General features: G+C 43.3%; 1 protein-coding gene across 2 annotated transcripts; it reads left to right on the top strand.

The window, feature by feature from the left end:
- Positions 1 to 122: 122 nt before the first annotated feature.
- mars1 (methionyl-tRNA synthetase 1) lies at positions 123 to 20,227 on the top strand. 2 transcript variants are annotated; one of them, XM_063214885.1, is made up of 22 exons: positions 123 to 361; positions 1,561 to 1,651; positions 2,205 to 2,283; positions 2,740 to 2,868; positions 3,009 to 3,084; positions 3,367 to 3,560; positions 4,971 to 5,077; positions 6,245 to 6,361; positions 7,053 to 7,256; positions 9,842 to 10,043; positions 10,747 to 10,821; positions 11,228 to 11,398; positions 12,467 to 12,562; positions 12,842 to 12,959; positions 13,422 to 13,635; positions 16,345 to 16,476; positions 17,076 to 17,180; positions 17,669 to 17,864; positions 18,594 to 18,665; positions 18,770 to 18,796; positions 19,392 to 19,520; positions 20,077 to 20,227. In XM_063214885.1, exons 1-22 carry the CDS (start codon positions 259 to 261, stop codon positions 20,224 to 20,226), a joined length of 2,787 nt encoding a protein of 928 aa, XP_063070955.1. In that variant the 5' UTR covers positions 123 to 258; the 3' UTR covers position 20,227. The 2 variants fall into 2 exon arrangements, with proteins under 2 accessions (XP_063070955.1, XP_063070956.1); XM_063214886.1 differs by lacking the exon at positions 18,770 to 18,796 and having other exon boundaries at positions 124 to 361.
- Positions 20,228 to 20,916: the final 689 nt, after the last annotated feature.

The raw sequence follows: 20,916 nt of genomic DNA, 5'->3' as shown, positions 1-20,916 counted from the left end.
TGTTGTATGGAAAATGTAGTTTTTACGCACCTGTATTGTCGTTTGACCGGTCGCATTTATGCCTTTGTAAAACTACAACAAAACTATGGCGATTGAGTGGGACTTGCATCAGCGCATGCACGCAGTACGCACCCGGCAGACTTCCAGAGCTAGCTACACGCTGTTGGTTCGAGATATCCCCTAAACTGAGACAAAATTAAAATATACATAAAAGGGGAGACGTCGTCTTAGTAAAGTACAAGAAGTATATGTGCAGAGATGAAATTATATGTGAGTGAAGGTAACCCACACTGTTTAAAAGTGTTGGCTGTACTGGAAACAACTGGAGTAAAATGTGACGTTCAACATGTCAACCACGAAGGTAAGAAAGAATAGTTCTAGTTCAAGTGCCTGAATCAAATCCTGTAGGTCTACTCCGTGCTTGAACATGATGCCAGTTGTCCTTATATGCCTTAACAGTTTCGCTGTCATTGCGCAGGTTCCAGTCAGACTTCTCTTCCAATTATGGTTCAAAACATTGGGTGTATGGTTCTTGTAGTGTTAGCATAAGCCAAGAGATTTAGCCCATTCATTGAGTCACAGAGATTGTTGCTACAGTTCGATACAATCTCTGGTAGTCATTTCTGTTAACTTGACTACTTTGACAGGTGTTGCTGTCTGTCAGCGTGGCCTTGCTTAGCCTACTCATCACTTGTCCTCACAGTTTGGGTTGTTTTCTGGTCTTTTGCACTTAGCCTATGTAAATATGGTAATACAATATGGTATGCTAAAAGTTAGTTTTGTTTACGCATATTTGGAAACCAAGGGGTAAAACCTTAGAAACCCTCCTACATTTTTAAAATACCATACCAGTATGAATGTGTACGCATCCGTACCGTACACATACATGTACAGTGTATAGTGAAACCACGTGTGAGACAGCTGGCAGTAATGTCAATAGACAGACACCCAGTGCATTACATAATAACCCACACGCTGGCTACCTCTAGAACGCTTTTGAGTTGCATCACTAAGCTCTTTTTTTGCCAGGGATGCCAGCTGTTTGGTGCAAAACAAAGATAATAATGATTGAAAGGGGTATTATTGTGCTACTGTAGATTCAGTATTGTCATGTGTATCTTTCTCCCTCCCTCCCTCCCTGTCTGTCTTTCAGTCTATATCTGTCTGTCTGCTTAGATCTCTCCCTCTTATCTCTCTTGTAGTAGCCCCTTTGCAGTGCTGTTTTTTCCACCTTACTTTCGGTGTGCCTTTTTCCCAAACGCACCAGCAGTGGATTCAGAAAGGAATGGAGGACTTGACACTGACTGACACTGTTTAACAACCCCCTCCCCTCTCTCTCTCTCTCTCTCTCTCTCTCTCTCTCTCTCTCTCTCTCTCTCTCTCTCTCACACTCACTCTCCCATTAGCCCTTTTTCATGTGACACCTTTGATTCAATGAATTTGAAACAGGGAAAGTAGCATCCCTTGGCATAAGCATAAACTTACGGCTTCACTTCAGAAGCAGAACTTGTCTGACATCACAGTGACAAAGACTATTTCACACCTACTTATGTGTTCCAGAGAAAGTGGTGCCATTCCTCAGTCGTGCAACCTTGCCAGTTCTGCATCTTCCCAGTGGTCAGTTCCTGTTCAGTCCCAACGCCATCTGCCAGTGAGTGTCTTGAGTGTCCTGATTCTAATTAGACAGGCCTTTTGCCAGAGCTGCATGTGTAAGGATGTGTGCAATGTCACGTGTGTAATTTATTGTATGTATGCATGTATGCTACTTTCCCCCTGGGATTAATACATGATACTCTACTCTATTATTTCATAAGAAGATCTTTTACCTACTTGTCCAGCACTTGGGTCATCTGCCTCTGTTGTATTTTCAATTGCTTTATAAATACATTTTTGACTTGACTTGACTTGACTTAACAATAACCATCACATGTACAGTGTGTATCCAGGTCAAATTTATTGCATCAACCAAAGTCACCGACTGCATAATAATAAGTTACGTGATATAGCTCTAGTCCAGGGAGGGACGAGCTCTTGGAAATGATTGTTAGTATTTTGACTGATTGCTCTCTACCAGGCATTGGAAACTCACAGTAGAACATTCACAACAATCACAATTCACATAACTTTTTTTTTAATTCCTTCAGTCGGTCAAGGGCAAATGTTCTAATCATAACACCCATTGACCAGAGTTTTTTGTCCCACAGATACCTGTTTGAAGTTAGTGGGAAACAGATCAGCAAACAGAGCCACCAATGGCTAGAATGGGAGGCAACAGAACTGCAGGTAAATCACTGCAACACTGAAAATGAAACTCTTTAACAGTAACTGGTGATTGTTCTGAATGCCTTCTAAATAATCTTTTGGTAATGTATTACCATGTCTTTAAGTGGAATAAGCATTTATGCATGTTAATAAACTCATTAATACAATCGAGAAGAAAGGACGGCGTTCTTTGTTGTTTAGATTTTATTGCTTGACTGACATTTCTGTCATAACTCTCTTCAGTGTTTGGCGTTTTGTCTTCAGTGTTGGGCCTGAGACTGAAGTGGGTAAAGACCAAAGCGTGTGATGGGAAATAAAATCTAAGTGACTAGGAGTGCTGTCCTTTCTTCTCCTTTATATTATTTCTTTACAGAATTGGCGCCCAGTGTCAGTGTCAGTATTTTTTTTTTAAGTTGAGCATGTTACATTACTGTAAGTTGACCAAACTCATTAACTCATTGAACTCTCTCATGACAGCCTGCGCTGATGCACGCCCTCCACTTGGCGACAGTGCAGGGGAAAACAGACTCAGCCAAAGCCCTTGTAGCTCCACTCAGCTACCTCGAGCAAAACATGAGCAAGAAGACAACAGCCTTCTTGATAGCAGTAGGTTTATTTTCACTCAGTGCAAATATTACAATGGTTTTTTTTGTTTTTCTGCTCCTGTGAGAATTATTCATGTCTGCTTTATTGCTGATGCCAGCAACCTAGTCATTTTTTAACTGATTTCTTTTGCGTATTTTCAGGAAACTGTTGAAGTTGCAGACATTGTCCTCTGGGCGGCGCTGTATCCTGCTTTCCTTGAACGGAGTTTCAATATGGGTAGGATTGGTTTTCTTAAGTTTTAGTGTGCCTTGTTTTCAAATATCTCATGTGCATGATGCGGTCGTTACTTAAATAATAACACTACTAAATGTAAATGCCTGGCCAATGAAAAAAAGAACAATGCATGATTTCATATGATTGACGAGAGTAAATTGTGCTCTAGGGCCTTAGCTTAGTGCTACCTTTTTAAAATTAAATTATGTTAAATTAAAACACGGCTAGTTAAATTTTCACTGAAGACCAATATGATGATGTGGTGTGTCTAACAATCCCTCACAGGAGAGCAGAAGTCCACACAGAGCTGGTTCGAGAGCGTGGGCTCCTTGCCAGCCTGCCAGGCCTCTGCCCAGAGCGTGTTCAAGGGGAAGGGCTTGGAGGTCCTGAAGGCCTACCTGCAGAAGCAGCCTGCTCCACATGGGCCCCAGGCCCAGCACAGGGACTCGCACTCGGGCAGCACCGGCAGCCCACAGGAGGTGAGGGGAGCGGACTGGTGGGCGTGCTACTACCACTTGCTGAATGGCTGCATATTGATTATATGGATGAGGGTGTTATTTAGAGGTTATCAAGTTCTTGATAACGGGTGAAGCATAATTGCAATTTCGTTGTATGACGTGTGCAGTGAACACTTGTGTGCTGTAGAGTGCTGTGTCACAATGGCAATGGGAGTTGGAGTTTCCCAGTAGGGCTTTAAACTCCTTGGCAACACACAGGGGGTAAGAGGACCAGAGTAAATAGCTGACCAGTGTGGTGGCAATGTGATTGACACTTGTTGAATTCATGCTGGTTACATATGGAGGAGTTATTTAACTTTTTTGCAACACTTCAAGGATCTTTATTGTCATTGAGTAGCTGCCATTATAGCAGAACGAAACTCAGTGAGGGGTCATGAGATTAAAGAGCTGGGTTTTCCACCAATGTGTTGTGGTAATGGCAGCTGGTTAGTGTACAGTTACAGTACTGCGGTAAATTGGTTGTGGATTGGATGTTAATTTTGCTTTCTTCCAAGACTTCAAGGTTTTTTTGTTTTTAAAATGAACAGTCATTAACTGCTGGGCCACAAAATGTGGCAGATAAAACGGAATAAACTGTCGACTTATCAGGTATTCAATATGGCAGAAGAAGTAATGAATGATTGATGAATGGGCAATGGCACTCACGGAAATTGTATGGCCTGTCAGATATTAGGGGAAATGAGAACTGTATATTAGTACAACACATCACCTGCTGATCGGTTAATCTCTGATTGATTGATTAAGCCCTTAAAGGGCAACTCCTGCCAATTTCATTGTGCTGTTGTATTGCTCACGCTACCCTTGACTTGTCAGTACCCGGTGACGCCGCATTTTTTGGCTCAGCCCTTTCTGAGATATGAGCTATTCTAATGGGGGCAACTTTTGTTTACATTTCAAAAAAAACATTTTTATTTATTCCCAAAAACATCCAAAAGGTTATGCAACATCAGCAGACAGCTAGCAAACAGTGATACCTTTAGGGAAAATATTTGGAGTAGGCCTATGCTCATTTAAATGTAAACAAAAGTTGCCCCCATTAGAATAGCTCATATCTCGGAAAGGGCTGGGCCAAAAACTGCAGCGTCACCGGGTACTGACAAGTCAAGAGTAGCGTGAGCAATACAACAGCACATTGAAATTGGCAGGAGTTGCCCTTTAAGAGCCCTGTTATAAATTAGCTGTTTCCAGAATGGCAATGACCAAGTTGTAATGTATTACTAAAGGCCCTGTACACACAGTGGTGTGGTACTATGGTAGTTACGTTTTTTTCAGTGAATGTCCCAGTGGTGGGACGATGTCTGGTAAGGGGCTACTAAACTGATTAATTGGATGGTTATTTTTATTTCTTTCCACTCTGATATTCCCCCGCAGTCTGAGGTGTCCGACCGTGTCATGACGGAAGAGGAGATTGAAACAGCTGAACAGAAATGGAACCAGAAGATTGACTGTCAAAGCAAGCCAGAGAGGAAGCACCCTATGTAAGACCATCACCATGCTATGTTTGTTATTAAAGTGATCCTGGTAACACTTTATTTTAGGGATACATCTATAAGCAGTGCACTAATACATACAATGTTAATGCCTGCATAAGTAACGTGTAAGGCATGTAGTAAGCAAACGCTCAGGCCTACTAGGTCCTTACTGAGGTTAAATTGGTAATAAATCCCTTATTGTGCATAAACAAGACATTTGCGAATACATGCCTAACAAATGTTTGATTTTGCTTTGTACATGCCTTACAAGTTACTTATACAGGCACTTAGTGTATTAGTAGATGTATCCCTAAAATAAAGTGTTACCGTGATCCTGTACCATTTCTGGAAATAAGATCACTTCCGAGTTTTACCTTTTGCCGTTCCCAATCTGACCGTGCAAATTTTACCTCCAAGCTAGCAAATATCGAGCTGGACTCACAAGATCCAGTGATATTTGCTATGTTGTAACAAGAAGTAGCATCAACAGACTAAGAGAACGACTGGAAGAACAGAAGAAAGGTAAAGCTCAATCATTCAGCTGAAGGAGAGGTGTAAAATGAGCGCATTTCCATAAATGGTACAATAGTTCTATCACTTATGTCCACTTCAGACAGTAGTGGTTCAGTACAGTAGTAGTAGTAGTAGTAGTAGTACTACATCTACCTCTACTACTAATGATAGTATTATTACCATTATTATCATTATTATTGATAGTTATGATTTAAAAAAAAACTCTACAAAATATATAGCTCAGTTCACATGAGCATTTACTGCTGTATTTCACTCTGTTGCTTATGTTCCAGGTTCATGTTGTAAAGTGTATACTAAGCACAGTCTAGTGCTGCACTGTCTGTTTATTATTCCTATCTGTACGGGTACATGTTCATTGACTGTCATGCTCAGGAAGATAGCGTAGCATCACACCAACAAAAAATATACTATGGCCTCATTCTGTGTCACTGTGTGAACATTAACTGTCATTTTGCATTGTGTATTTTTAAACTCTGCGTGTAGTTTACTATTTAAAAATACATTTTGAAATACAGTGTTCTTCATTGTATATGTCAGTGCATCCAGCCCAGCGTACAGTGGTGTAGCTCCTCTAATTGGCAGGTGAGTGCACTACTTGACAGCTGTGTGTTTGTGGTGTGGGTTGTCTTGTCCCTGCAGCCTTCCGGAGCAGGGCAAGCGTAATGTGCTGATCACCAGTGCTCTGCCCTACGTCAACAACGTGCCCCATCTAGGGAACATCATCGGCTGCGTGCTCAGCGCTGACGTCTTTGCAAGGTACGTATCTATCTTCCCACTTGGCTAGGACTGCCATGATTTTGGCATCAGCACCTCTGGATCGATGCAGTATGTGTGAATGTGCATTATATAATAAAGTGTATTCAGGGAAATGGATAAACTTTAAGCCTTGTAAATTAACTCATCATTGATCAAACGCCTCTCGAACATTAGATTATTTTTATTCATTAATTTTTTTAACATCGCAAATTAATTTAAATAGGTATCATAGAGTAAATGTCACCTGACGTGCATGACAATGAATCATTGTGGGGAAGTCATAATTGTTGCACATCTGTCATATTGAAATAGATGTAACGGCCATTTAAAAGGATGGCATGTGGATGTCCTCTGATTTGTTATTGTATGACCAACTTCGCTATTTTTTTTTTACCTGGCCCCCACCAGAGGGGGTTGGACCATTTATTGCAGTCACACTGTCTGTCTGTCTGTCTGTCTGTCTGTCTGTCTGTCTGTCTGTCTGTCTGTCTGTCTGTCTGTCTGTCTGTCTGTCTCTCTGTTTGTCCACCCGCAGTGTTTTGGGTCATTGAGGGTGGCGGCATACATCACATCTAGCATTGGCCAGGCCCAGGAGCCAGGTTGCCATTTCTGATCTGTCTTGTTTCTCTCCCTCTCCCTCTCTCTCTCTCTCTCTCTCTCTCTCTCTCGCTCTCTCTCCCCCCCCCCTCAGGTATGGGCGTCAGCGGGGGTGGAACCTGTTGTACATCTGCGGGACAGATGAGTACGGCACGGCCACGGAGAACAAGGCGCGCGAGGAGGGCCTGACGCCCCAGCAGATCTGCGACAAGTACCACGCCATCCACACCAGCATCTACAAGTGGTTCCAGATAGACTTCGACTTCTTTGGCCGCACCACCACGCCAAGACAAACCGAGTGAGTGCCAGATGAGTCTGTTAACCCATTAAGACACGGCGTTATAAATTTGCTGTTAGCAGAATGGCAATGACCAAGTCGTAATGCATTACTAAAGGGGAGTGTGTCATGTCATAGTATTGTAGTACTATGGTTGTTAACTTTTAAATGACTATTACAGCGTGCCACTGGAGGTACGGCGGGCATTAAGGGACTACATATTCATTCAGTTTTCCCCTCAGCACTTAACGATTAAGGTGGCCAGCTTGACTTGAAGTAAAAAAAAAAGTTTTACTTTTGTAGATTGTACTTTTTAAAATTGGGTAAGCTATTCATTTTGGGGGGGTTCCATATTTCATGTGAAACTAAGCTTAACACAATCCTGTTACTATATTGAAAGCAGACTCTAAACAAAGATTTCTAAAGAAGATGCTCTTCTTTTTCTTGAGACAAGACAGTTGTGGACCAAAGAAGAGCATATAAACATTTGTGAACATTTTGTTGACAATTAGTTCATTATTTATAAAGTGTTTATAAAGCTGTTTATAGGCAGTTATTCTAAAGTGTTACCCTGGTTTTAAAATACTATTGAATCATTCGTCCTATTGTTTATGTTCATTCAGAGGGTTTAGTTGGTCTTTGTGATCTTGTTTAGGGAACTGATTACTGAAATCATTTTAAAACTATTATTGCCTCCTGCACTCTTCCCTTTCACATCGGGATTGTCAGGACATCTGAACTAAAATACTATTGACTCGATTGTCCTAGTGTTGAAGACCTAATCACAGGTCTAGTTGATGCAATATCCAGGACGTTTGATTCATATAACTAAATGTTGAATATGTTATTAATTACAATTAAAACAAAATAAAAAATATTCTCAAATAAAATTCTGCACCTCCTGCTCTCTTCCCATGTCCCTCAGGATTGCTCAGGGTATCTTCTGGCGTCTCAACTAAAATACTATTATCTCAATTCTCCTCGTCTTTTAGACCTAGTCGCAGGTCTGGTTGATGCAATTTCCTTGGCATTTCGTTCATGGAACTAATTGTTGAAATGAATTTAAAACTATTCTTGAATAACATTCTGCGACTTTAGTGCTCTTCCCTTGTCCTTTAGGATCACTCAGGACATCTTCTGGCATCTGAAGTAAAAAAAATACTCTTGACACAGTTGTCCTAGTGTTGTAGAGTCAGAGGTCTATAGTGGATACAATATAATGGACGTTTCATTCCTAAAACTGATTATTGATCTATTAAGGCTGTAACGATATTGCATCGAACCGAGGGATCGCGGTACGCAGACCCACAAACCCCTATCGCGAACCTTCCTCGCAGAATCGCGATGCGCCCTTTTAAAGTTGTTACCCCTCAGTCTAGAAAACAGCAGGATACAGGCAAATGCTTGCATGTGCGCTTAATGCTTGTACATGCGCTCAAAGACAATTAGAAATGGGGCGCACATGAGAGTAAACACTTCCATTCACCCCTCTCTCCTGTAAAATGTTCCGTCCAACCAGCAGCACGTGCAGGTTGTTATTCATTGCCTGAGCAACCTCCGCGACCGCGAGACAAAAAACTTGGGCAAACGTCGGAAGCTAAAGCACAGAAATGAACAACAGACCAAGAAGGCTTTATCAAACGTGTGAAGATGTTTTTGATTCATGCATGCGCCGATGTATGTTGAGTGGAGATAGACGTTGAGCAGAGAGAGGGAAAGAATGCGAGAGAGCGAGATGCTCCGCCTGCCCAAATTTGAAAGAGCTTTGAAAGGGCTCTATACGCTCATAAGAGTGTCTGAAGTCGGGCGAACGTTGAGGTCGATGTGGATATTAGGCAGCATTATATCCTCCCCACATTGAAAGCCTGCCTAGCGAAAACATGCTCCATTTCAAAATGTCAAATCACAAAACCAAGCAAAGGACAACGTGCGTGTTGCATACTGAGAACATAACTGAGGTTCATTTCGAGTTTTGTTTGTATAAGCGCATGCGCGCTGCTGCACGATCAAAACAGTTACAAAAAAGTTAAACATCAAAATTAAGTGTTGCATTTCTGTAAGTAACTTAATACAACATGTTTCCTGACGAAATTTTACCAGTGTTGTTTTCAGTTAATGTTTGGATATTAATTGGATAATGTTTGACAACGTGAGACAGTTGTTATAGGCTACCTATACTGGAACCCTGACCCTTCTCTCTCCATCTCTGTCTCTCACTCATGGTCAGCATCTCAGCATGATATGATCTAAGCCTATTTGTAATAAGCCTATTTTTCCTTGGTGAACTAATATCCCTTATTTCTCTGTGTTGTGCTTCAACACCTGGGGAACAGGTTGCAGTGGTAGGCCTAGATATCTGCAACATCATTTAGTAGACCTAAAAAAATAATGTAGGCAGGTAAATGCAAAAAGAAAGCATAGGCCTATATATAAATATAGCCCATAATTTATTTTCTTCTTATTTTTTTCCCTTAAAAAAATAATAAAATCGTGGGGCATATCGAACCGTGGGTCATATATCGTGATACAAACCGAATCGTGGGTTGGGTGTATCGTTACAGCCTTATGATCTTTACATAAAGCTATTATTTTTTGTAACTATGCAGGATCGCTCAGGACATCTTCTGGCGTCTGAACGAGCGTGGCTTCCTCCAGGAGGACACGGTGGAGCAGCTCCGCTGCGAGAAGTGCCAGCGTTTCCTGGCCGACCGCTTCGTGGAGGGCGTTTGTCCCTTCTGCAACTACCCAGAAGCCCGCGGGGACCAGTGCGACAAGTGTGGCAAACTCATCAACGCTGTGGAACTGAAGGTGGGGGAGCACACACACACACACACACACACACACACACACACACACACACACACACACAGTACTGTCTGCAAGTTAAAAGCTGAAGTTCAAATCTATTCAATTGAATTTCATATGTAATTTCTTGGATTAGAGTTAGATTCATTTGTCTTGTAGTAGCAGTTTACTCTACAGTGAATATAACAATATAATTATGGTCTGTAAGTACAGGGCTCAAGAACTTTGCTAAAGTGCAAGGCATGTCATGGTGCTTACAAAGTACGCCTGTCATGCTTATCCCTGGAATTCAGTTTCACCATCACACCTCTTATCAGAGCTGTAGGATTTTGTGGAACAGGCAACATTGCACTTAAATATGTTTTTTAAGTAAAGCTCACTGCATATCATTTCTCATACAGTACGTTACGTTATACTGTACTTATATGCAATGCAATATTTATGAGCTAGGCTAAGAAACACAGCAGGCATTTGCTTTGTCTCACAGCAACTGGGGTTCGTTTTGGGGGCTTTACCGCCAGAGGATGTGGAATGCCAAGCTGTCAGCAACACATATCTGTTCTGCTCAGATGTTTGATGTCGGGGGCTTCCTTTGCCTCGCTGCACCAGATCCCCCATCTCCCATCTCCCGTCTCCCAGCCCCATCCCCTCCCCCCACTGCTCATCTGTTAATGCTTGTCATGTGTCATATGTTGCCTTTCTGCAGGAGCCCCAGTGCAAAGTCTGCAAGCAGACACCAGTCATCCGCTGCTCCAAACACTTGTTCCTGGACCTGCCAAAGGTTTGGACTTCACTTATTGGACATTTATTTTTTGTTTTATTTAATGTTTCCATTTGTTTTTTTACTTATTTTATTTGTTTTGTTTATAATGTTGCATTTCATCATGTCATTTAGTTTGCGAGAGATCATTTATTGATTCTCAAGTGAGTTTCTTACCAACCGCTGTACCTCTTATCAAATAAGCACCTTTGTTACATGGTCCACCAGAGGGGATTGGGCCAGATATTGCAGTGACTCTGTCTATTTGTCATATTATCTGTTTGCCTGCGTGTCTGCCAACTGTGTTTACATACACATCACAAGCGTCTGCCAGGGGACCAGGACCAGGTTGCCAGCTCTAATTTGCTCCTGTTTTGTTTTGTTTTGTTTTGTTTTGTTGTTATCTCGCCCGTTTCCTCCACTGTAGTTGGAGACAAGTCTGGAAAAGTGGCTGGAGCAGTCGTTCAGCGCGGGGGACTGGACCACCAACGCCCGCAACATCACGCGCTCCTGGCTGCGGGACGGCCTGAAGCCTCGCTGCATCACGCGTGACCTCCTCTGGGGCACCCCTGTACCCCATCCCGACTTCGCCGGAAAGGTCAGCAAAGCAGTTGGTTGGTTCTCACTGACTTTGACAAATGTCGTTTGTGATGTTGTGATGCAGGAGGAAATTATTATTACTTAGTTTCTTCAATGTCTAGGGCAGGGATGCCAAACTCATTTCATTTGGCCCGCGAGATCATTTCATATGTGTATTATAGTTGGTCCACATACACCATGAATGTATTGCGTGTTAAAGGGACACTGTGTGAGATTTTTAGTTGTTTATTTCCAGAATTCATGCTGCCCATTCAATAATGTTACCTTTTTCATGAATACCTACTACCAGCATCAAATTTTAAGTATTCATTATGACTGGAAAAATTGCACTTTTCATACATGAAAAGGGGGATCTTCTCCATGGTCCGCCATTTTGAATTTCCAAAAATAGCCATTTTTAGCTGCAAAAATGACTGTACTTAGACCATAATAGAAAATATTTGTTTATTACTTAGTAAACTTTCATGTAAAGATCAGATTTGGCAATAGGCAGCCCAGCCCATTTTTTGACCATTTCCGGCACAGTGTCCCTTTAAGACTTGAAAATGAAATTTTGAACGTCACAGGAAGACCAGTGGGCCCAGGAGAAACAGCTCACACTCAAATGCAACAGAAAAAGTGCAGGTGCATTTGGACTGTGATGTGAATCTGTTTGCGATTGCTAAGTGTGTGTGGGCAGTGGGCACAATTTTAGTTCGTTTAAAAATAAATAAATATTGAGTTTGGCCCAAGACATTGCTCCAGATTTTGATTTTGGCCCTAGGCCAATTTGAGTTTGACACCTCTGATCTAGAGCGTATGGAACTTGTTGCCTTACTGTTTCTTAACTTTGTGTGTGGCTGTTATGAATGACATTTGTAATTGGAGTTGAATGCAGATTTGCACTTTTGAAGGCAAACAAGCTACAGGTTGATTCCAAGCCCATTGGTACTGACTACCAATGATTAATCTAGTGATACTAAATCAATTCAGCCATAAGCATTTTACTAATGTATGAAAGTGTTTATAGTTTCTTGTTAATGCAAATCCTGCAGAGACAGTCTTACCCTCCTCCGTTTCCCTGTAGGTGTTCTATGTGTGGTTCGATGCCCCCATCGGTTACTTGTCAATTACGGCCAACTACACAGACCAGTGGGAGAAATGGTGGAAGAATCCAGAGCAGGTGAGTGGGAGTTTCTCTGCAATTTATCACCTTGCCTATCACCACCATTATTTTTACGATGTCAGTTTTTCTATTTTTAGAACAAAGATGTAAAGTTGACATTTTAGATCTAAATTTATAGTGGATTTGTGTCATTTGTAAGAAGATATCAATTTTCTGTTCCGTTTGATTCTATAACAATAATTTATCATTTCACATTAAATATTCATTCACATTTTGATGAGCGAGATCATGAAGCCATTTCATTCCCCCCCCAACGTTCCCACTTTTCACCACCAGGTGGAGCTGTACAACTTCATGGCCAAGGACAACGTGCCGTTCCACAGCGTGGTCTTCCCCTGCTCGTTGCTGGGCGCCCAGGATAACTACACACTAGTTAACAACCTCATCGCTACAGGTAACCCACCATCATCTCGGCTCTTCCTCTCATTTGTACTTAAAGAAAAATAAATAAATAAATAAAAAGCAAATGGCTCACGAGAGGGCTATATATATCAGCAGCAGTTTAAATGTGGGAAGGAAGGAAGCGGAATGTAAATGTCCGTAGAGTTTTCATTATTCCTTCTGCCTGGGGCTCGCTCTCAGGCTTCTGGAGCACGTCAGTCATTTTGTTTCAAGGCAGTAGGACTGTTGTAAATCTCTCGCTTGTGCTTTCTCTCCTTCTCTCTCTCTCTCTCCTCTCTTTCTCTGCCTCTCTCTGTGCCTTCTCTCCTATTAACCCCTCTCTTCTTTACCTTTTCTCTTCCCTTCTCTCTCCCTCTACTGCCCCCCTTTCTCTCTCTTTGTGCCTTCTCTCTTCCTTACCCCTCTTCTCTCTTCGTTACCTTTTCTTGTCGTCGTACCCTCCCCCCTTCTTCAGAGTACCTGAACTACGAGGACACTAAATTCTCCAAGAGTCGTGGCGTGGGCGTGTTTGGCGACATGGCCAAGGACACGGGCATCCCGTCTGACGTGTGGCGCTTCTACCTGCTGTACCTGCGGCCGGAGGGCCAGGACGCCGCCTTCTCCTGGGCAGACATGGCCCTCAAGAACAACTCCGAGCTGCTCAACAACCTGGGCAACTTCATTAACAGGTCGGCTTTAGGCTTCCAGGTGTCCAGCTCCACACACTTTTATAAATCACGACTGAATTATTATTTGTTTAGATGTTTTTGGTGGTGTTACACCTGTGATATTCAGACGGGATATTTAGAGACAGAGAAACAGGAAACAAGTGGTGGAGAGAGAGAGAGGGGAAGAAATAACCTTGAGTCGGAATCGAACCTGGTTCCCCGGTGTAATGATACAGCGTCTTAGCCCACATTATCCTTATTTTGTGTGTGGAAAAAAACCTATGTAATCACGCCAGTGCCTCTTAACCCTTTAGATTCCATAGCAGCCTGCCACTGTATTTTCATAGCTGAATGGAAGTCAGTAAAGATCCAAGCTTCTTTCCCTTTTCAGTGTATTCTCATGGTCAACAGCACATGTTTATGATTATTTTAGATGCTTTAGTTTTACTATGAGATGCTGTTCCATGCAGTGTCGTGGCTGCTGGACCATCGAACAGACCAAGATGGTAAACACAAGTGGTCAGACGATTTCTACAGCCTTAAACATCATGCATATCAAAAATTCACACCCTTTTAAGTATTAAAGGCCAACTTCCGATAAAACTCAGTTTTACTCACTCCTTTCGAAGATCGGACGGTCACCCCAAGTTAAACTCACTTGCAAGGCTCTCATAGCGGTGCGTCAACTCTCCTGGCTGTGTTTCCCGGTGTTTCCCAATTTACATCAATAATGCAGAGAAACGAGCGAATCACGAAAGCCTTTCTGTGTTTCGTCACGTCGAAAGAAGGCGTTGCCCACAAAGGTTTATATCGACCCATTTATCTAAAAACATGTCGAGTAATTTTTTTCTGCTTGTTTTCAAAACAAGCAACGTCTGGTGGTCCGAAACATAGCTTAGCTTAGCTATCAGCTGGTTGCTACTCTCAGGTACACACACAGCACAAAGCCTCATACATAAAGCCTGCTCACTCCGGTTGCTCCGTGCCTACAGCTCGCCTAGGGGTCGCTGTCGAAAGAGCACAGCCCTGAATGGAGCCTGCACGCCTCCGTTGGCGCCCCTATAGTGCAGTACCACCCGGAGAAGTGGCGACTCTGTTTCCCATTACATTCTCTCCCAAGGCTGGAGGACTGAGCCAATCAGAGACGCGTTTCTTTGAGAGCAGGAGGAGTGAGCCAATCAGAGACGCATTTCCACGAGAAACACGGAACACTCTCTCGTTTCTCCACAAGCCACCTTGCCAGCTTGCAAAAACGTCTTGAAACAAAGCAACCAGAACGTTTTTTAAAACAGGACCAACGCGTAACACATTCAATAACAATTGGGAACACGGCAATATTAATTAAATTACGTTGAGAGGCGATCTTTAAAGTCATTCAACTATTTTCTCAACTTTAATATGGACATGACTTGTAATTGAAATTTTCTTTACTCTTATTATTTGTTAATATTCACTACTTTTATTATTTAAAATATGCCCTTTTTTCGGATATCAGAAATCTTGCGCATTGTTCTAAAATTCTTCTTGGATCTAAAGGATTAAGAGCAATGTGATGTGTATAAAAGGTACAAAGACACACATTTACAAAATTGTACAGTCCTTTGGGAGTGTTAACATAGCGGTCAGGGTTATTCTGTCCTTGCTGACTGATATCCTGTTGATTGATTGTAAATGATGATATTATGACAGCATATTACATGGTAATAACAGTAAAATACACAGTAATAACAGTAATATTACACATTTGTGTTGTAACGGTGTAATAATGTGTCGTCAAATTGTCAGATTAACTAATTAATGCACTGAACCAACCATTCCTTCCTGCTCCCTCCCACACACTTCACACATGAAACAAAAACATAAACATTAAAACAAAATTGTGTTTCTTTATCAGTATTTATCGTCATGCTATCCCCATATTGACTCCTTTTCTACTATCCCCGTCTGCCTGTCTTGCCTCCTTATCCTCCTCCTCTCCTCGTTCTGTCAGGAACTAATACGCATTCTTCTACATTGTAATGCACATTGTGCAAAAATATGTGGCGATTAGTCAAACTGATTAATTATTAAGATATAGAACTTAACCGTTCCATCCAGTTCCCCCTATCACGCTCTGCACAACACACCATTGCATGAAAACAAAATTGTCTTTCTATGTTTTTTAATTAATTACCGGTAATATATTTTGGGGTAATTTATTAGCCGATTTAGCCTTTATTTTCGATAGAACAGTTGAAGATGGTGACAGGGAGTGAGTCAGAGACACATGGGGAACGATAGGAAATGACCTCAGGTTGGAATTGAACCCGGATCGCCGGTATAATGTTACAGTGTTTTAGCCCACTGAGCCATGGTACCCCCCAAAAATAGGTGTTTTGCAGTATCCATCATGCTATTCCCACACTGACACCTGCTGTGCCATCCCTGCACCATCCTTTCTCATTATCTCACTCTCATTCTCTGTCAAGGAATAATAATCATTGTACTGCTTGGTAATACATATTATGTAAGGATGTGTAACAATTAGTTAAAGTATTAGTTAATGTACCTGTAGAATCAACTGTTCCTTTGCGTTTTCTCCCCCAAAACTTCCAACATGAAAGCAGAATTGTTTATTTTGCAGTATACATCATGATGATATTCCCAAATTGACACCTGTTGTATCGTCCGTGTCTGTCTGTCTGTCCATCTCTCCTCTTCTCTCCCCCGACCCCCCTGTTATCCATCTAGGGCGGGCATGTTTGTGTCCAAGTTCTTCGAGGGCATGGTGCCCCAGGTGAGCCTGCAGGAGGAGGACAGGCGCCTGCTGGCCCAGGTGGGCTGGGAACTCAAGCAGTACATCCAGTTCCTGGACAAAGTCAGGTGAGCATGAGGCCAGGAGAGGAGGAGGAGGTGAAGCAGAGGCTGCTTGTTCAGTCAAGGAGGCGTACAGCTCGACTGCCATGCAGCTGTATGCTGTCTACCCTTCTGACTTGAATATACCTTTCTTCCAAGCACACACACACACACACACACACACACACTCTCGCGCTCTTATTTATACTCTCTTATTTTGTTTATCTCAATCTCCCTATTTTCGCTTTCCTTCTGTATCGTGGTCTTTCTTGCTCTCTCTCCGTTTCCTTCTCCTTCTCTCTCTTCATTCTCTATCTCTCTCTCTCTCTCTCCACTGTCATTCGTTTTCTCTTATTCTCGATCTTGGTCCCTCTCCTGCTCTCTCTTTTCCTCTCTCCCTGTTTTTCTCCTACTCTCCTTGTTCTCTCACTCTCACTCTTTCTCCCTCTCCGTATTTTGTCTTATTCCTCTTTCTCTCTCTTCCTCTCTTCCCCTCTCTCTCTCTCTCTCTCTCTCTCTCTCTCTCTCTCTCTCTCTCTCTCTCTCTCTCTCATTATTCTCCCCTTCTCCGTCTCCGTCTCTGGCATGCTCTTCCTGACTCGCTGCCGTCTCTGCCTCCCTGTCAGGATCCGTGACGCCCTGAAGTGCATCCTGAATATCTCTCGCCATGGAAACCAGTATATCCAAGTCAACGAGCCCTGGAAGAAAATCAAAGGCGGCGATACAGACAGGTACCCCAGTGCCGCTCTCAACAGCTGTGGAATTTCTGTGGATTTAACAATAGGCAAACAGTGTTACTGTCAAGGCACACACACACATTTTGTAGTAATAATATTGTTATAAATTGTAATAATACAAAATAAATCATTAACAGAAAGTATAAATAATAATGGTATTAATAATAAATGAAATTACCTACTTTGGTATAAATAATACAGTAAACACTGTAACCACTACTATTAATAAACAGAAATAATCATTATTTTAGTATAGTAGAGCATTTTAGTATTTTCATTTAGAGTAGTACTCCTTATAATAACGCATTATTGAAATAAATAAATAAATAAATAGAAAAAGGAAAAATTGACTGACATCTTTGATACATTATTACTAGCCACAATGTCAGCCATTTTGTATCCATGTCACCTGCCTCCTGTATGTATGTATGTATGTGTGTGGGTGAGTGACTGACGGCCATGATCTGTCTTGACCCCCTCAGGCAGCGCGCGGGCACTGTGACAGCGGTGTCGGTCAACATGGCAGTGCTGCTGTCGGCCATGCTGGAGCCCTACATGCCCACGGTCAGCGAGACCATCCGTGCCCAGCTGCAGGCGCCGCCGGCCTACTCCCACCACATGCTGCAAGGGGAGGGCAACTTCGTCTGCTCCCTGCCAGCCGGCCACCGCATCGGCACGGTACGCACGCCGCGCAAGTCTGTCTTGCCCGCATGTTGCCTCTGTGTGTGTGTGTGTGTGTGTGTGTGTGTGTGTGTGTGTGTGTGTGTGTGTGTGTGTGTGTGTGTGTGTGTGTGTGTGTGTGAGAGAGACAGACAGACAGACAGACAGATGAACAGAGAAATGGTGTCCGCATTTGTCCGTGTGCGTTTGTGTGTGTACCCACTTGTGTCTGTGTGTGCCTGCCGGCACACATACAACTGGACTAAAGGCCCTGAGCGGGTGGCCATGCATGACACCTACAGTACCTCTGCCCACTGGGCAGCCGTCTCCCCCTAGGCAGGGATATTTCTGGCCACCCTGGTGGTCACGGAGGGCAGAGGCCGGCCTGCCAATTAAAGTAATTACCAGCAGCAGCTGCAAAGGAGGTGTCCCGAATTTGTCACCCGCTACGGAATGTGCTACACGTGTCCCATGTCACCGAAGAGCTTTGACATTGTGCCGGGTTAATCGAATACTCTGTGTAATTTTGACGTTTGTTTTTCGTTATTATTATTAACCAAGTAATGGGCTGGGCAGGGAAACGAACAGGAATTTGGATTGCCGCAAGGTGATCTCTTTCTCTCTATGTGAAACAAGTAATGGCTGTTTTACTGAAAGCAGACTTTTAGTGGTAGACTTTTTTCCCTGTGTATTGTCTTGTATTATTACTTATTGTTTTTGACCATGTTTCTGTTCATCTGTTCAAAGGTTAGCCCCCTGTTCCAGAAACTGGAGTCCGAACACATTGAGAGTCTGAAGAAGAGATTCGGAGGGCAGCAGGTGAGTTTCTGTTTAATTTATTTTTAAACATCTCTAGTTCTGCGGCATTTTGACTGTAAAAAACAAACTGCCATAACCCATCCCAATCAATCGCTTTTTCACAGGATGAGGAAGAGACACCCAAGAAACAGGTAGACCCTGTGTGCTTGGCATAACGAAAAATAACCATTAGTTTGTTTTGAGGTGCTATTGGCAAACTAATTTAAAACGTCAATCTAATCAACTGATCGATTTCGATCTGGCGACATTGTGTCTTGCTCTTTTTCGTGATGTCCGTCTGTAGAAATGTCCAGTAGAATAGAAACCGTGTGCATGGCGCGCTCCGATTTTGTCTCTTAATGTTTGTATGTCTTCGCCATCTTACACGCCAAGCGCGTTGTGTTGGGTCTCGTTCTATTGGTGGGCCTGGGTTCGCCTTCGCGTCGAACTCCATAGAAACACCACGCCCCAATCCGCACTGGCACGCTTTTAATATTTCACAACTATTGCGTTTGTCATCTGCATTCTGCCATCAGCGCCATTTTGAGTTGTCCCTCAGTGCCATTTCAGGCAACTAGCCCCCTGACTCCCGAGCAAGACCGAGTTAAAATAATGTTCATTCTACAACAAATGTCGAGAGCCAGCCAGTCTGAGTGTTGAGCTTGAGCTGCTTGTGATTGCTGTGGCGTGGCCCCTGTGTCTAAAGCCGCCACTTTTTTAACGCCCATCTGCCCGTGTCCGTTTCAGTCTCAGACCACCACCCAGAACGACGCGGCGCCCAAACCCAGTGCCGCCGCAGCCGCGCCTGTGCCACAGGCGCCCGTCACGGCTGACCCCGAGCTCGCCAGGCAGCTGACGGCTGCCGTAGCCGAACAGGTAAGGGCCAAAACACGACTCGGGGGGGTATGGGCGCACACACACCTTCACACACATACTGCCGACAGGTGGACATGAGACCGAGTTCACTAATCATCGGCATTGTTACGGTGCCGCCATACGCATGTCACTGCCGCCTTGCCTGTTCTTCCTCCTCCTCCTCCTCACGCTGCCGCGTGAACCGCTGGGGTGGGGGAGAGGAAGCGAGGAGGTGGGGTGGCGGTGGTGGTGGTGATGGTGGTGAAGGAGGGGGGGATCAGGGTGGGGGTGGGGGGGCCGCACTGCGGCACCAATTCGGTGTGAGCTGTGCCGGCTGAAAGAATGCTCAAGTATTGCGTCTCCCCCAACAGCGCTATGGTGGGCTTCAGTGCTGGCTTGCGTTTGTGCTTTGCTTTGCTTTGCTGTGCTGTGCTTTGCTTTGTGTGACACCCGCAGTGTAAATAAATAACTGTTTCATCATGGCTTCCATATGTGTTGATCTCTCTCACCCATCCCCCTCTCCTCTCCTACCATACCATACCCTTCCCGTCTCCTTTACTCTCTCTCTCTCTAACAGGGAGACAAGGTCCGAGAGCTGAAGGGCCAGAAGGCGGAGAAGGCTGTGATCACAGCAGAGGTAGCCAAACTCCTGGAGCTGAAGAAACAGCTGGCCTTGGCCGAGGGAAAGAACCCAGAACCTGCTCCGCAGAAGGGGAAGAAGAAGTGAGAGACCATGGCGAGGGTTGAGATTGATGGAGAAGGAGAAGGAGGAGAAGGTATCTTAACGATTAGTATTAAGTGCAGGGGTTTGGTGAAAGGTTATGAGGGTTTTTTTTGTATGGTTTTGGGATCACAGTGAGAATGAAAAAGACAGGTCTGCATTGTATAGAAGCCAACTGTTGGTTTTTCTAACGAGGACTGGAAGAGAGGATTGTGTGCGTTTTAAAATGGCGAAGACAGCTGCTATCAAAGCCGCAGGAATCCTCTCGAGTGATTTTCTGAGGCAACCGACGCTGGCAATGAAAGGGAATTGTTTCACACGCACAGCGAGTCTCTTTAATTAATAAGCCCCTTTCAAGTCGGAGTGAGTTGTGATGCTTTATGCAAGGTCTGGGCTTGGCTGCTCATTGAAAGAAGCAGCTGTATGTGTCCATGCCATAGTAGAATCCATTTTTAAAATGCAGCAGCACATACTTCTTCAGGGATACCGATTGTAAGTCCATATTCAAAATCTGTCTTTTTTGTTGATCATATTGCTGAATTCCAACACCATGTTTTGTCTCAATGACTTGCTTTACACAATAAACTTGTTTTAATACATAAAAAAACATTTTCTGTTTAATACCACACGAAATAGAATTAAATCCACGACAGCGGTTCTCAATCACAAATGACACAGGTGCGCATGAAATGTTCT

Source organism: Engraulis encrasicolus, chromosome 14 (genome assembly GCF_034702125.1).
Source record: "Engraulis encrasicolus isolate BLACKSEA-1 chromosome 14, IST_EnEncr_1.0, whole genome shotgun sequence".
NCBI classification, from domain to species: domain Eukaryota; kingdom Metazoa; phylum Chordata; class Actinopteri; order Clupeiformes; family Engraulidae; genus Engraulis; species Engraulis encrasicolus.
Note: the sequence above shows the minus strand (reverse complement) of the source record. Positions and strands in the feature narration are given on the sequence as shown.